At 40.7% G+C, this 16,519-nt stretch overlaps 1 protein-coding gene across 10 annotated transcripts in view; it reads right to left on the reverse strand.

The window, feature by feature from the left end:
• Positions 1-472: 472 nt before the first annotated feature.
• The window catches only part of znf827 (zinc finger protein 827), a 91,397-nt gene continuing 75,350 nt past the window's right edge, over positions 473-16,519 (reverse strand). For 3 of the 10 annotated variants that reach the window (XM_065295722.2, XM_065295721.2, XM_065295725.2), the window contains 4 exons: positions 13,122-13,460; positions 10,945-11,142; positions 8,861-9,038; positions 473-3,612 (listed from right to left, as the gene is read on the reverse strand). In XM_065295722.2, the coding sequence (XP_065151794.2) occupies positions 2,742-3,612; positions 8,861-9,038; positions 10,945-11,142; positions 13,122-13,460 (1,586 nt within the window). In that variant the 3' untranslated portion in view covers positions 473-2,741. Of the gene's footprint in view, positions 3,613-3,923; positions 4,505-8,860; positions 9,039-10,944; positions 11,143-13,121; positions 13,461-16,519 lie in introns of all 10 variants that reach the window. The other 7 variants (XR_012336524.1, XM_065295727.2, XM_065295726.2 and 4 more) reach the window with 7 other exon arrangements.

The raw sequence follows: 16,519 nt of genomic DNA on the forward strand, positions 1-16,519 counted from the left end.
AAGAGTTAAATCTGATTAGACCATTTAGCATCGCACTCAAAAATAACCAAAGGGTTTTGATATTTTTCCTATTTAAAACTTGACTCTTTTGTAGTTACATCGTGTACTAAGGCGACAGAAAATTATAAGTTGCGATTTTCTAGGCTGATATGGCTAGGAACTATACTCTCATTCTGGCGTAATAATCAAGGACTTTGCTGTCGTACCATGGCTGCAGCAGGCCCAAAGATATTGCGCAGCGCCCAAAAATAGTCCCCTTGGTAACTTGCAATAGCTGGGGACTATTTTCGTCTGCTGCATAATATCATTGCGCCTCCTGCTTCCATATTACGGCAGCAAAGTCCTTGATTATTACACCAGATTGAGAGTATAGTTCCTAGCCATATCTGCCTATAAAATTAGTACATGACGTAACTACATAAGAGTCAAGTTTTAAATAGAAAAAATATCGAAACGGTTTGGTTATTTTTCAGCACCATGCTAATGGTCTAATCAAATTCAATGGATTATGCTAAGATATGCTAAAAGTGGTACTGCCAGACCCAAAGATCAGCGGAATGGATTCCAAAACTGTAAAAATCAAATGTTTAGCTGGAAAATGAGCATAGTTTCAAAAAAGTGGAGTGTCCCTTTAAGTTATTGATCTTTGCACAATTTTCATGAAATGGTCCACTGGTTATTGACATATATAATTGGCCATTTTGAGATTATAATCTAGACCAAACACATGCTTTGTTACTCTTTCTGTACTATATATCCATGTGTCCTATTTTTCAATTTTTTTAAATATATCAGCCTAGCCAGTAACCAAGCAAAAGTGCTTATCGATAATCAATTCGTTACTGTTTATGTATTTTGAACCGGAGGTACATTTTGATCAAACCCATCAATGATTACATAGAGGGTTATCACATGGATAGATCTTAAAATCTGAGCTTGCCAATACTACAATACAGCTTATAAATATGTTTTCTTTGTTTTAAAAAGTGCAACTTTTACAACACTGTGCAAAATTGCTGTTAAAAATTTAGCATGGTACTTTGGTGCCCAGGGGGATTTTGACCTCTGCTGACTGGATAATACTTCATACTATCCATCTAAACAGGGCAGTCAACTGCTGCTGTTTGGCAAAAACCTACAGGAAGAGGTTTTGAATTTGTTTTTCCAACTATTGTGGGAGACATGGAAAAAAATAATACTTAACATCAAGGCTGTTTGATGGGGTGGTTGGACTAATTGGCATCAAGAACATTTTCTATTGGGTCTAAGTGCTTTTGTTTAATAAATTCAAAATATTAAGTGCAATTAAAACTCAAAAATGAAAAGGGGAACAAAGATTTATGGTACCATGTTTGCCCGCTTATGAAAAGCCATGCTTCATAAGTCCTTCTTTAACAATGGCTGCCTCCACATTGCACTTGAGAGCCAATAGGGTTCTCATAATAGCTTGTTAGTACAGGGTATATATTTTATATATATATTTGTAATTTACATTTCAAAGGCTCTTTCAAAATAAAAACAATAAAAAAAATACTAGAAGAAAAAAAATTTAAGACACAGAAGGCCACCGAGATACCATTGTTTCTCCATGTTCTTTCTTACCACAGCCCAGCTACCTCTGTATCACTTTAACATTAACCTACAGAAAGTACATTCATTCAAGTCATTTTGGAACAGTTTTTTACACACAATATTACAAAAAGCTCCAAAAAGCACCATTGAATCGGCCTTTGTGACAGGTTTTGGGGAAAACCCACTTATTCTGTCACCTCATACATCTTGTTAAACGTACAGGTGCGTTTTACATACGATAGCTATGCACAGGGCGCTTGACTGGTACACACATCTTATCGCATGCCTACGGGAGACGGCCAGCCCACCTCGGGCAGCTATGGCACAATCTGTAGCATCCAATAATACGATGAGGACAGCGAAGGGATCAAGGCTGCATAATGGGCTGAAGACCACTAAAGTGGTAATGATTGCTTTTGCCATTAGCATGCCCCAAATGGCTTGTATTGAGAAATGCCATCACCTGTGCCCCGTAGGTTTCATAAAGGGCCGTATGCGTGATGTTGAGGCAAGATCGATGTTTTTGCAGATGGTCTCACCATTCAGCAAAACCAGTCAATGCCAACAGGCGTGGAGGAGGAGAGAAAATAAAGAATACAAAACTATGTACAGTTCGATAAATTAACAAGTGCGTGGTCTGAGACTTAGCTTTGGAAACGAGACTCTAAAGACAGCGGTTCGTTTCGTTCATTTTCTCGTGCCATGTACCCCAACATATTTCATAATGAGCCCGTAAAATGACTTATAAAAAGAATGGCAACATATAGCAAACATGCTGTCTGATTCATGGCAAAAAGACAAAATGCACAAAAAAAGCTTATCGCTTGCAAGCTTATATGTTCGTGGTTTGCTTTCTCCCATCAAAACGAATATAAAAGTTCAATAGATAAAGCACTATTATTTTGATTCTGGGTCATTCACAATTTGCAGAAGAAAACAAAAAATCATTATAAGACCTTTTAAAAAGGGCAATATTTGTATTGATAGAACTGAAAACAAAACTCGGTCTGATAGAAATGGCCGAAGGATGTACAGTATAGCTTTTCCTTGGATAAATGGATGTCTATTCTGCAGGGCAGCGTTTTAGTCTGCCAATGGAACAGTTAGTGGCATTGGTGATTAATGATATTCCCAGGGAAAGGAAGGGTTACTGCTAAACTTATGGATGGTCAGATGGTCTTAGCTCTCTCTGTCAGTCCCAGGTATGACAGGAAGGAGTGTTTGAGTGACGTGGGAGAAGGCGGGGACTGTGAAGACGAGCTGGACTGGAATCTGGAGAAGGGTGGCGAGGAGTTTGAGGGGGATGGGCTGTGGAATGTGAATCGTCGGGCCGTGAAGAGCGTCGTAAGGGGGATGAGGTGAGCCAGGTCACAGTTCCTGTACTGCTCAAAGTAGCGAGCCGCCAGTGTGGAGTATGTGCCGTTGGCCGAGAGGTAGCGTTGGCGTGGCATGCCGTCTTGCTGCTTGCTGGTAATCGAGAGGGCGACAGACTGCAAGGCTTGAGAGGCAGAAAGGCTCATTAGCGGGCTTGTGGTCCCGCTGTCCCCGCTCTCGCAGCTGCTCCCACCTCTCTCCAAAAGGCCCGGGCACGGCGTACCTGGCTGGGCCTCGCCTTCCTCGGCACTTCCCTCTCCGCCCTGGTGCTTTTTAACGTGGCGGCTGTAGACAAACGGGTGGGTGGTGGTGAACGGGCACTGGGCGCAGCCGAAGGTCTGTCTCGGCGCGTGTTTGAGCCGTTTGTGGAGGTTGAGATTGTCCTTGCGTTTGCAGCTGTAGCTGCAGCGGTCGCAGTGGAAAGGCCGCTCGCCGGTGTGCACGCGCACATGCTCGATGAGCTTGTTGGCTGTTTTGGAGAGATATCCGCACTGCTCGCACTTGTAGTGGTTGCCCAGGCGATGAGCACGCGTGTGCCTTTCCAGCTCTGCCTGATTGGCCCACACGGCTTGGCAGATGCGGCAGCGGTACTCCATCTTGTAGTGCGTCTTCAGGTGGCCCTCCATTGCGGCTGGCCTGTTGGTGGAGTAGATGCAGAGAGGGCACCTGGTCAAAGAGACAGGAGGAGCAGGGTGTAGGACACAGAGGTGAGGGACATTAAAAAATGCACCTCCCAAACAAGAAAACAAACTCTGTTCTCTTTAAATGAAATGAAGAACACACAGAATGGACATAGGGAAGGATGGTGGATGCATTTAGTGTGTCTTACCCTCTGTTGTGTCTAAAAGCTACAGTCTGTGTGCACTCTGATACATGTGAAAGGGTGCGTGAGAATGTGTGTTTTAATAGCAGTGTGATTTCGTACAGGTTGGAACGGGAATCGGATGAAGGTAAATGAATAAATGAGTGGCACTTACATTTAAATAGCACCTTTCATCTGCTCAGGGCCCCAAAGCGCTTCACAAACCCTGCAGAACAGAATGACCTCAGAAAGCAAACTGTGAAGGGCGCCTGTCTACCTCAACACTGAACTAGAGTGCTGTGATACCCTCACTAAAAAAATCTTTCCCCACTTAAATGTTTCAATCTATTCACAATAAGCTTGTATTTGGTCAGTACTGGGATTGTAGTTTTTTTTTTGCTGTATTCTTACAATTTGCAGTGTGCAATGGCTGCGGAGCCATGGCTTTGTGGACCCCATTTACTTCCATAGTAGGAAAAAAGAGTACTATGGAAGTAAATGGGGTCCACAAATGGTTTGGTTACAAACATTTCTCAAAATATCTTCCTTTGTGTTCATCAGAACAATGGAATTTATACAGGTTTTTAACAACATGAGAATGAGTAAATGGGTGAACTATCCTTTTAAATAATTACATTTAGGTACTTAGGGATTCATATACAAAAATATGTAGTCAAGTACCAAACTATGGCGTATGGATTATTCATAAACAGAGATTAGTTCAGCCTACTGGAATCCTGCTGTGAGAGAAAGAGTCTGTGAAAAAAAACATGTAGAATTGTAAGCAGTCAGCTGTTACATATACCGTTATATTAAAGCCGAGCACACACAAACCCTTTAACCCAAGAGCCATTGAACTACTACACATCTTTAGATGAACCATATACAGCCAATATATCAATCATCCAAGGTACTGACCAAGATACATTTTTTGCCTAAACAAATGTAAATAAAATTTTTACCCTCAAATAATGTTTAAAATATTCTTTACATTCTACTGTTTAGTTCACTACTTTTATATAGTAGATAACAATTTAAAGTTCATAATAAGCCATAAATCAGATGCTGACTTGATTTCAAAGGTCTGATACATTAAACAAAGGTAGAATTTGCAGGCCTGCCTTTACTCACAGCCACTTTTAAAAACACACGTTTTAACTTTTGTAGAAATATTTGGAATTGAAAATGTTCAGAAGACACTTGTCTGTATTTGTGACCCTACTTGTGAAAACCCGGCTAAAGTCACATAATGTAATTATTAGATTAAAGGCGTACTCGCATTATCCAAACCAAACCACATACAAGTGTTTTTGACCCCAATGCTTGGTTCCTTTGACTAGTGTGATCGCTCTGTAGTGGGCACGGTTGGGTTAATTCTGCAAAACAATCGCATCCTAATGAGGAAAGTGTGCCAGGCCTCGGATCGGTCAAAGTACAGTGTGAGTGTGTGCTTCTGTGGGAGTAGGGAGGGGGGACAACTACAGTTCGGATGGGTTAGGTATAATATGAGTGCATCCTAAAGCCCAAGGTAAAGTCGTACGTAACGCCCCATTCAGACAGACAGCGACCAGCAGTAGCAGAGCGACGCGATCTCATTCATTTCAATGGAAACCGGGCGACTTCCGGCGACACGAGCGAAAGTGAACGTTGGCGACCGTATGGGCGTGTCCAGCGATGCAAGAAAGTTAAGAAAAGTTTAACTTTATGCAAATAGCGAGCAAATTTCGGGAGCGACTACCAATGAGAACAAAACAGTCACGTCATCCTTCTCTCGTCAGTTACTGCCGTGGATGCTACTCATTTGTTTATGACAAGCAGATTTAGAAACGCCTCATTGAAAGAGACGGGCGACACACAGCGATAACGTCGCTGGCTGTCTGAACGAGGGGTAAGGTCTACGCCGTAGGTTATCCATAGCCTGACGGCCACCAGCGCAAGCGCTGTGATTGGTCTACTAGAACTCCTCCCGTCAGGTAAAAAAAAACCCTGCATCATTTCAGTTTGCGAAGGTGAGAACAAAGATGGGCCAGGTAGAGGAGTGATTTAACTCAAACTGCAACAAAATCGCTGGCTATTAACCTCCATCCCTGCTAGTCTTATCAAAACATACACAACAAGCTGCTGCTTTTTCTTCGTTTGTGGGTTCACTGGCAAAGCTGCTTCTACTTTGGCGGTTGAGCTTGCTACTGTAGTTACACGCGTGGATACTGCCTACCTGCGCTCTGCATGTGTGTTTGCAAGTCGACGTGGACAATGACGCAGAAGTATATACAGTATGAAAACCAATGCGGTTAACTACAATGAGCCCGGTGGGCCTGGTTTCATAATAAAGGCTTAGCTAAAGCCAGGGCTAGGCCTTAGTCAAGTTAAAATGTTTAAGATCTTTTATAAACATGCCTTAGAAAAAGACATCACTGGTGTTTTTCTTGAGACAAATCAATAGCACTGGCATCTGTCAGTGCAATTTGTTTTCAGAAAGACAGCTTAAATGTGCGTTTAAGTCTAGGACTAGCCTTAAGCCTTGTCTGTGAAACCAGGGGTTATAGCGTCAAAGTAGTCCTGACCATAAAAATTACAAAAATATTGAATTTCCCTAAAAAAACAGTAATGATAAAAAAAGACTTAAGCTGGGTTTAACAGGCAGAGTCACATTTTTTTAATTCCACATTATCTTTTACCACTTTAAGAATACCAGACCTTTAGTAAACCTCTGTCTTTCCCTTCATGTTAAAGAAATATTGCTACTAATCTAAAATTTCTGTTTCCCCCTTTACCTGTGGCTTATGGCTAAGCGCTCTTATGAGTGATAACTATAAGCTGCCAAATAACTACAAGCTGACAAATGTGTCTAGCATGGGAAAGCATAGCCATAAATGACAAGATGAAGCAATGAAATCTGAAATACATGATCTTAAGACATGAATATGTATGTCAAACAACTAGACAAATACAACAGAAAATATCAAAGACCGGACTTTGTGCTCGTTTAGTTTTAGAAACGAAATAAACCAAAAGATATTGATTGGGGGGGGGGGTATGTCTGTAAGTGCTTGATAGTAGGATGTTTATTTGCCTTTAGATAGGTATTCATTGTGTTTAAATGTGTTGCTGTAACTGTGGTGGCGGTTATGACAGGCTGAGAAAGAACAGTGTGAACTGTAGCCTAATGGTCTTGGCAGTAGAGCTGCTCAACAGATGGACAAACACTGACTGGGTTGTTGTGATTTCTTCAGTTATATTTTTGCATGCGGGACCAGACCTTTTGCAGTAATGTCTACCGCAGACTTTAAAAGGGAAGGGGTTGGTTCCTGAAAGTGCCTGTTATTTAAATGTTATTCATCTGGAGTTTGCCTCTGACTGTCAATTGGGTTGGGTTAGTGGCTCTTTGAATTATATAGATAGGGAAGTGTACTTTTCCAGAACGCGTACAGAACTAGAAAAAAGGCATGTGGTTTGAAGCAATATAAATTACGCTAATAGTGTGTGTATACAGGGCTCAACAATAAGGCCAGTGTAATGGCCTGGACTTGTGTGAAAAAGTCTTAAGCCAAATTTTGAACTTTTCTGCATTGTCACTAGCTGGGTTTCCATCCAAACGTGAAGCTTATCTTTTTAAAATTCGCAAAAAAAGAAAATAAAAAGAAATGCGAATTAGGTGCATTTCCAACAAGTTGTTCGAGCGAATGACGGTGGTATTGGTAACCTAGTAATCAACAGTAAATAAAACAAGGGATGCTTAGAAAATGGAGATAGGAATGCACTTAGTTACGACTGGACAAGTTATACATTTACTAGCAGTGCAGCTTGTAATTGCGAAACAAAATGGTGTGCACAGAAAAAGAAATGCTGAATTTTTGATGCAGGCACTAGCAGCAAGGGAATTGCGATGATGTCGAGCCCCATATATGGTAAAGACAACGTCAGCTGATACAGCTAGACGATCAATCACGTAGGTTTAATGTTCGCTATGTCAGAGTTAGTTCTGCAAATGCATTTCCATCTACAATTATTCGCATTTATAAGGCCAAGTCTGTTCCTGTGGCTCAATTGATCGAATATTGTGCTGGTCATGGGTTTGGTTCCTAGGGAACACACATACATTTATACATTTGACTTATTCTTATCGGGAAGTCATGTAGCTGCCTATCGAAATTAATAAAACAATCACATTTACATCTGACATGTTTTCTTGTAAATTTTTTCCATCAGACTAATGGATTCTGCCAACAAACCGGTATTTCCGAATGGCCTGAGGCCGGAATTAAAGGGATAGTTCATCCAAAAATAAAAATTCTGTCATCATTTATTCACTCTCATGTTGTTACAAACCTGTATACATTTCTTTGTTCTGATGAACACAAAGGAAGATATTTTGAAAATGTTTTGTAACCAAACCCTTCGTGGACCCCATTTACATTGTTTTTCCTACTGTGGAAGTGAATGGGGTCGACGAATATCTACCTTGGTGTTTATCAGGACAAAGAAATTGATGCAGTTTGTATCAACATATAAGTAAGTAAATGATAACAGAATTTTAATTTTTCTGTGAACTATCCCTTTAAGCAGATTTAAGGCAAAAGTATTTATTTAACACATAACACGTGCAGAGAGCTTTTGGTTATTAATATTATCTCATTTTGACGTGGTGTTTAGCGGTTTTTGCATCTAAACTCCTCAATTGTTTGTTTATGGATTAAAAGCTGTACAATTTCCAGATAGGTATGCATATAAAAATGGTTTATATTTGAAACTTATTTTTTTGTCTGTAATTCTTACAATTAAAAATCTTTGTGATGAGCCCTGTTATACTTTATGTATGTTTTAGGCACATTCAGGAACTTTCTTTGTATAACATGCTTCTCTGTGGCTCTACAGGGAGGTTAACCTGAAGCACTGCTCAATGAATCTTGCCAGTATCTGGAACACTCTCATCTGTGAATCCAGCCTGATCCTCAAACAGTGCTACTGGAAAGATCCTGTCTAAAACCGGGACTGCCTGAAGGGGTGGAGGCTTGGGTAAGGTGGGGGCGGGGTTTTCTGAGGTAGCGGGGGGCGGGATTTTGGGAGGTGGCTGTGGGTGGGGGGGGCACGTGCTGTACTTGCTTTCCTTACTTGAGCCCTCCAGCGGGGACGGTGTGGCACTTCTTGTGCTCCAGGAGCTGCTCGGGTGTCTTCATGAACTTGTGGCAGACGTCGCACTCAAACATGCGTGTGATGAGGTGAATCTGTAGGTGCCGCTCGTACATGGCCCGAGTCTTACACACAAAGTTGCAGAACACACATTCAAAACCTTTAATGGGAAGAAGGAGAGGGAGAATCGACATTCTGTTATGATTTCAATATAACATTAATGTATTGTGTAGCTTAGACTTAGTCTTTGATATCTTTTCTACATAAGCTGTTATAATTACATAATAAAAACAAACGTAATAACAAAAATGTGATCTATATTTGTTCAGAATAAAAACAATTTTTTTTTTCGAGCAACAGTTTACATGGTACAAATAAAAATAAATAAAGGTTCACAGATGCCCTCTTATGGAACTTTTCCATTGGATAGTACCCCACGGTTTAGGTCTGGTCAGCTCACCTCACTTTGGCTTGGTAAGCTTTTCGATCGAGTTTCGTAACACTATAGAGTGGGAGGGATTATTGGCGTGTTGTTATATTTGCCCTGCCTACTGCTGTGACATCATGTGAGAGCGTCGTTGTAGATTCCCATACATTCATGTATTTCTCAGTCAGGCACAAAATTAAACCACCACCACAAATATGTTTGCATATCACATTTATCACTACTTCTGTCTCACATGACAGTTTTCTGTACAAACACCCGTGGCGTTAGTCGACCCACTTCGCTGAGCCTCATTTTGCATTGACCAAGTTGCTTTTAAGCATATATGCGGATGTGCACATCGTGAATGTGCCACAACAACCTGCAAGTCTGGGAAAAAAGTGGTATGGTGTTCCTGATTCTCAACCTGTGGATGTTTTTCTTCGTTAAAAGGGAGTTTGGGAACTTACAGCAAAGCACAAATGACAACAGGTTTACTCGAGACAGCGCAAGCTAACACGAAGGTAAACGCTGGTAGTTACGATTCTCTCAGACCAATCAGTGATATACAGTGTTTTTGCGTCATGTTTTGGTATTAGCTTGAATCGCTTGAAATCCCAACCGATGTGGTACTAAAAAAGTACTGGGTACTACGTACTGCACCCAGTGGAAAAACCCCCAAAGGATAGCTAACCGTGGGGTACTATGCAATGGAAAAGCGCCATAAGAATTTGTTTTATGTTGGCCAGTAGGGTAGTTGTCATGGATTTATGCTGACACCTAACAAAGTGGATGCAGCATTACAGAAAAGCAAACATTTTCATCTTCCAATTAGGGTGCCACAATAAAGTTTGTGTACGATTAATTGTTAAATTAATTATGATAATTATTTGTCATACAAACTGATACGCAAATTTTTCTATGCTTCATTTGTTAAATAATTGTCACAAATAATTGTGATTCATTAATTTTATATTGTGTTAATCGCCTGTGCAGTACAAGATTCAAATACTTAAACTTTATTTTAAACATAAAAGTAATTTATCAGATGATAATATATTAAATGTGACACCCCTACTTCCAATGCCACTGTATAAATGTTCTTATTAAGTCAGCAAAGAATAATTTAGTGATAATAAGTGTTCAATAATAAAGGTTAAAGAGTAACTAAACCCTAAACCAACTTTTTTTAGTTAATGATCTGTAAGAATGCTGCTTTATTATTAGTGCTGTTCATTGATTTTAGTAAGTTTTTTGACATTTGGATATAAAGTGTTTCAATACTACAATATATGGTGTAAAAACGTCTGAGTGCTGCCCTCTTCAGGTTGAACGGTGGCTACTGCAGTTGAATTTTCCTACTGGATGTTGGGTCCAAGAAATAACTCGTGACGTAAGCAGGTTCAAGCTCACCACGCCCTTGTTACAATCTCACCACACACTTGGTACAAGCTTAGTTCGTCCCCTCTATCTCCGTTGGGATCTGCCCACTTTTCTTGCATTTTTCAAATATTGCAGTGGGTGGAGTCAGGCTCTGACCAGGGGTTTAGTTACGCTTTAATGATTTAGGGTGAATAGTAGTCAGCTGGTCAGGTTATCTTATTAATAGGTTGTGTGTATATGTCATGAAAGTGGGCCTTACCTTTTTCTGCCTTGTCCTCTGTTCCTGGGCCTGAGCTTGATTGGCTGCCTGCAGAAAAAGGCGGAGCCAAAAGGCTTTTCAGTTCTTCGTTACCTTGGGCAACATCCCCACCTTCAGAACTGTTGAGGGAATCACTAAGAGCTGACAAAGACGAGGAAGTGCTCTTGGTCTCGCTGAGAGGACTTCTGGAGTTGAGACCTGTGTGTGTAGAAGAGACCGAGCGTCACTTCCAGCATGAAAGACAAACCACGTATTACACCGACATGACAATATCAAAGACAGGCTTAGCTTAAGCCAGCCGAGAATTGGATAGGAGCGTATTTTAACGCTCAAGGTTTGATAACGAATTCTGTAATGAGCAAAGCAAAAAGCAGAAAAGTCCTGCAATTGATCGAAATCCATGCAGTAAGCTAGACGGGAATATGTATGCCTAGAGCAGTGTGGTATTAAGCCTTAAAAGTCAGGAGACGAGCTCTCTTTCCTAAGAGGCAGTCTTGTGGGTTTAGCCTGACTTCTGTATCCAAGCAGCCAGAACACTCAAGCCTGCGCTCTTATTGATCTACACTGTTCCCGAGAGCGGTGGTGGAGGGGGGCTGCCTAGGTCAGGCCACCACAGCTAAGATGGCGGGGGACTTTCAGGCCACGGCTCTCCCCTAGGTCTCTCGGAGCTCACGAAATGGCCGGTGCCAGATCACGCGCAATCACTTCACTCACGTTAAGACTTCCGTTCCTTTGAAAGCATGCACGTGGAATACAGAGTAGGTGGTCATGTTTAATCTTTTGTCAGCTGCAAGATATCTTTGAATACAGATGCGCTGTGTGACTCGTGAACTCCATTTGAGGAAAACGACTTTACCTCTGCGAGTGAACTGGGTGCCCTCTATTACGCTCCTATGAGCCCTGAATATTCTCCCTAAAAATCAGGATGCATTTGTGTCCGGGTTTAGCCGAAACACCTGGAGTACACTGCAAAGCATTTCCGCAGGAAAGAACAGCTGCCAAGCAAGCAGGCCCCCCTCGGTAACGGCCGCAGCACTGAGCCATCTTCCTCAGTAGAAGACAAAGAAGTCCAGGCTGGTAGGCGCTGACCTGAGGGCAGCCAATCTGTAGAAAGTGGTGTGTTTGGCAGGGCGCTAAATCGCGGTTGACAAACCAACTTGTTCTTTTGCCGTCACTCTAAGAGCTCAATGTCTTGAGGAAAGTGGACACAAGCTCAGTCTGAACACAAGTAGGAAACGTGGCTGTGTAGGGTTATTTGGATGGTTACTGTAGTTATAAGGACTAGAGCTATTGATTTTTCAGCTTCCTTACGGCAAAAAACACCAAAATGCAAGCTCAATCAGCCAGCCAAACACTCCCACCACACACCCGCATCTATTGATTGAACAATTGGGTAGGCCTGCCCTAAACTCACAACATTGAACGACCCAAAAGTTAACTTGTCAGACCGAACTAATGTTTTGAAAGCATGTATAAGTGTGTATCTTTAGAAAAATTACTTGTGAGGTTGTCTCTGCATGTTAGACGGGGACAAGCTAAATTTTTTTACATTCAAGGAATTACATCAGCTTGAAAATCTGAATAAGATTCAATCCCACAGCAGTTGATTTGGTGCAAGCGTTATGACCTATACAAATAAATAGCAGAAACACTATGTTAGGAACTTATCTCAGGCTAACATCTGTTCCAGCTACTGTACACCTTGCAAGGTGACAAACACATTTTGATGTTATTGATGCTGAAAGACCACAATCTTGTTATCAGTGTGGCAAAACAGAGCAGATATAAATGGAAGAACTGCTCTTCGTAAATGAATCCTCTTAAAAGGCGCTCCTTGCACTCAGGTCATTGCTAGTTGCAGCTTCAGCAGATGTACAGCGACATTTAAAAGAAAAATGCAAATACTGTAACTTGTGCCAAGATTGTACATTTTACATGACAATACAAAAGACCAGCTTGAACCAGCATAAATAATGCAGTTTAGCAGCAAAATCTACCATTAAACTAGCATGGTAGTTATCTGATTAACCTAGATAATATTGCTGGAGAGATACACATACACACCAGCATTTAATGTTAGACACAAGCCTACAAGACACAGTATACTGGTGAACAGCTACAGTATTTTTCTCCTTTCAACGGGGTATTGTCCAACTGTAAGAAGTGTAAAATCTTACCTGCGTGTCCTGCACTGATGTGAGCTTTCATCTCGGCTTCGTCCACACCCACATACTCACAGGTGCTACAGCAGAGCGAGAACATCCACTGCTCTTTGTCCACATGGAGAGACATGTGACTGACAAACTGAGCGTTAAACTCCGTCTGAAAGCCACACACATGGCAGCTGTAGTAGTAAGGGCAGTTTTTCAGCTCTGGTCCTTCGTGGGTAACAGCAGTAACGATGTGTTCGGCATCTGTGTTCACCAGTTTGACCGAGTGGATTGTGAGGTGCTGGTTGAGGTTGGCACGGCACTTAGCCGCGTACGGACACAAGTGACACTTGTATTTCCTTTCTTCTGTGTGAACAGACAAATAAGCATTATGAGGCAATAAGAAACATGATGCTTAAACCTTAGGCCCCTATGCAATCAAAATTAAAGTTTTTGGCTGTAGCCTCTTATGGAACGGCTGAAAATCCACAAGGGGGCGCATTTGTTCCTCAGACGTTGCACAATAAACATGACATCCGAATATATTCATTATAAATCGTGAATGAAAAGTGAGATTCGAACGAATGTCTGTTAGTGAACTTATTGTATACACTATTTATATCGTAATTCGGTCAGAAACGTCAAGATTGTGAGATGAACAAATCGTTTTGGATTAAAAGGCTTGGATATTCCATTTCCTTGGACTTTTGGGGATTTATGAACAATTTGTTTTGGACAATTGTACCGAAGCGGATAAAGGAAAGATTTTGAAGGTAAGTAAATATCCTAAATTGGCGCCGCCCGGTTCAGGTAACTAACAACTAGATTACAGTTTTATGACTGCTAAAAATCATATTATGCTTTCTGTGTGCGCTTATTGGAATCCCGAAAGTCTAAGCTTTACAACGATGTGCCGCATGACCGTATATTTTGAAGATTTAATGCTTCAAAGTTACAATGACGTAATGCAGCCTCACGTGCAAGGGAGGGGGTGTGCCGTGTACGGCACAGTGTTCCTTATCAGGTTAAGTATCTGTTAAAATTATCCATAAACTATTGTGGTTCAAAACAATTACAAAATTCACACTTAAAATATAAAGGCATTCAAAACTTAAATACCATTCCACACTTAGCTTCTCTCAAAATTTATTGTCCAATCAAATGCTATAGAATCGAAGGCATCCCCTACATCGTGATTCTCAATGCCAGTCCTGGGCCCCCCCTCCCAGAACATTTTAGATGTCTCCATATATAAAACACCTGATTCAGTTCATCAGCTTGTAAGTGTGTTAATGAAGGAAAAGTTTCAAACATTCTGGAAGAAGCCTAATGAGTGGAATCAGGTGTTTCATATAAGGAGACATCTAAAACATTCTGGGAGGGGGGGCCCCGAGGACTGGAGTTGAGAACCACTGCCCTACATTATAAAGGACGTGAAAGTACTGCCTGAAATTAGACACTTGTTTATAAATTTACTTGGTTCTATACTGTGAATGGCATTATGGTTTCAAATTAAAGGGGACATATCATGAAAATCTAACTTTATTCATGTTAAAGTGCTATAATTGGGTCCCCAGTGCTTCTATCAACCTAGAAAATTTGAAAAAGGACACCCAGTAACTTAGTTTTGGTAAACCATTCTCTGCAACCATGTAAAAAAAAGGGTCATTGAAATTTGGCTCCCCTTATGATGTCAGAGGGGGATAAAACCGTATCTTAATCTGCACTATCCAACCACCGCACTGCCATTCAGTGCAGAGGTAGTGCATGATATTTTGAGATAGAACTTCACATATGTACTCTGGAGATAACAAAGATTTATTTGAAATCTAAAAAAAGTATTGTGAAATCTAAATCTAAATCAGAATCAATTAAATTTAATTTGTAATAAACCGTGGCTCTTACAAGCTATTAACTGGAGCTTTGCAGAGCTGTGCCATAAACAAAACACTACTGGTCAATTTTGAAAGGGGATGGGCTACCCAATATGTTCCACACTGACTTCCTGTTTAAGTAAAAATGACGGCCAACACATCAAATATTACTGAGTGTTCCAAGGCTTTTCAGCAGAACTTTAATGAGTAAATTTGCCCAATAATGAAATCCGTGCATTGGAGACTGACATGGAAAAGAAGATCTTGTTGAATAAGTGTCATTCTTTTTTTTTGGGGGGGGGGGTGTTGCACATGAGGCTTGAACCACTGTAGTCACATGGACTGTGTAAATGATGTCTTTACTACCTTTCTGGCCCTTGACAATTTCAGTTGCATGCTATCTATGGGGTGTCAGAAAGCTCTCCGATTTCATCAAGGATAAATAAATAAATTGTGTTCCTGAAGATGAACAATGAGGGCAACAGACTTTATGTTACCTAATGAACTATTCCTTTAAAAAGCATTTTCTATAAACTAGTACAAAAAGCAGAGAGAATTGTCTAGTTGGTCCTGTGGATTCTTATGTGAACTTTGAATCTTTTGTATTCACACTGACTTGATTAGCTTAATCTCTGCTGTAGAGTAACATTAACATTTACACGTCCTTCATTTTCTGCTAGCAGGTGAGGAGACTTTATAATGGGAAAACAGTTTCATCAGCAGAAGTGACAGGTAGCTGCCTGGAAAATGTTACCGGGTGTGACACAATCCCTTAGTAATAGTGTGAGTAAGCACAATAGTGTAAGAGCGTGATTCTTTGGCTTTCAATAATACATGGTTTATTTTAACAATAATTTCATTAAACTAACAGAAATCTGGTACGATATATTATGATTTATACCATGGGGCTGTTAAATGCTTTATTCTGATTAGTTGTAAAATTGTTTCATGGGTATGCCTTATTTTTCGATAAACGCACACCTGACCTGTCAAATAACCAACAGAGCATTGTCTGTGAAACCGTGGTATAAGTAGAATAATTGACTCTGGTCCTTTGAATTCAAGATAACAATTGATAATTTTGAGATCATCATAATATATCGTCACAATATGTCAGAAGTAATTGACGACAGGCCATTAAATTATTCGAAAATAATTCACACCCGCGGTTTAATAATACAGACTTCGCTTTACATTGGGTGCATTACCAGCTTGGGTGTGCATTATTTTCGAATAATTCAATGGCCCGTCGATCTCAAAATTATCAATTGTTATCTTTACTATAAAAACATGTCTGCTCCAAGTATTTGAATTATTTAATAAGAATCCTGATGGTTACATGTCTAGCCCCTCAAACCCAAATTCAAGCAGTCTCATAACCCACAAGACCATATTTATTTGTCGATGGTGATGTACTGTATTTGGCTGGCCCATTGATGCTCTTCAGGGACCAGCATGATGCGATTGTTCAAGGATCAGTCAGCGCTGGTCATAGTTGTGCTGTGCTCCAGGGGAGCTTGGTGCTCTGGGAGACTTCTTTACAGCTTAGTA

The sequence above is a fragment of the Paramisgurnus dabryanus genome, chromosome 4 (genome assembly GCF_030506205.2).
Source record: "Paramisgurnus dabryanus chromosome 4, PD_genome_1.1, whole genome shotgun sequence".
NCBI lineage: Eukaryota > Metazoa > Chordata > Actinopteri > Cypriniformes > Cobitidae > Paramisgurnus > Paramisgurnus dabryanus.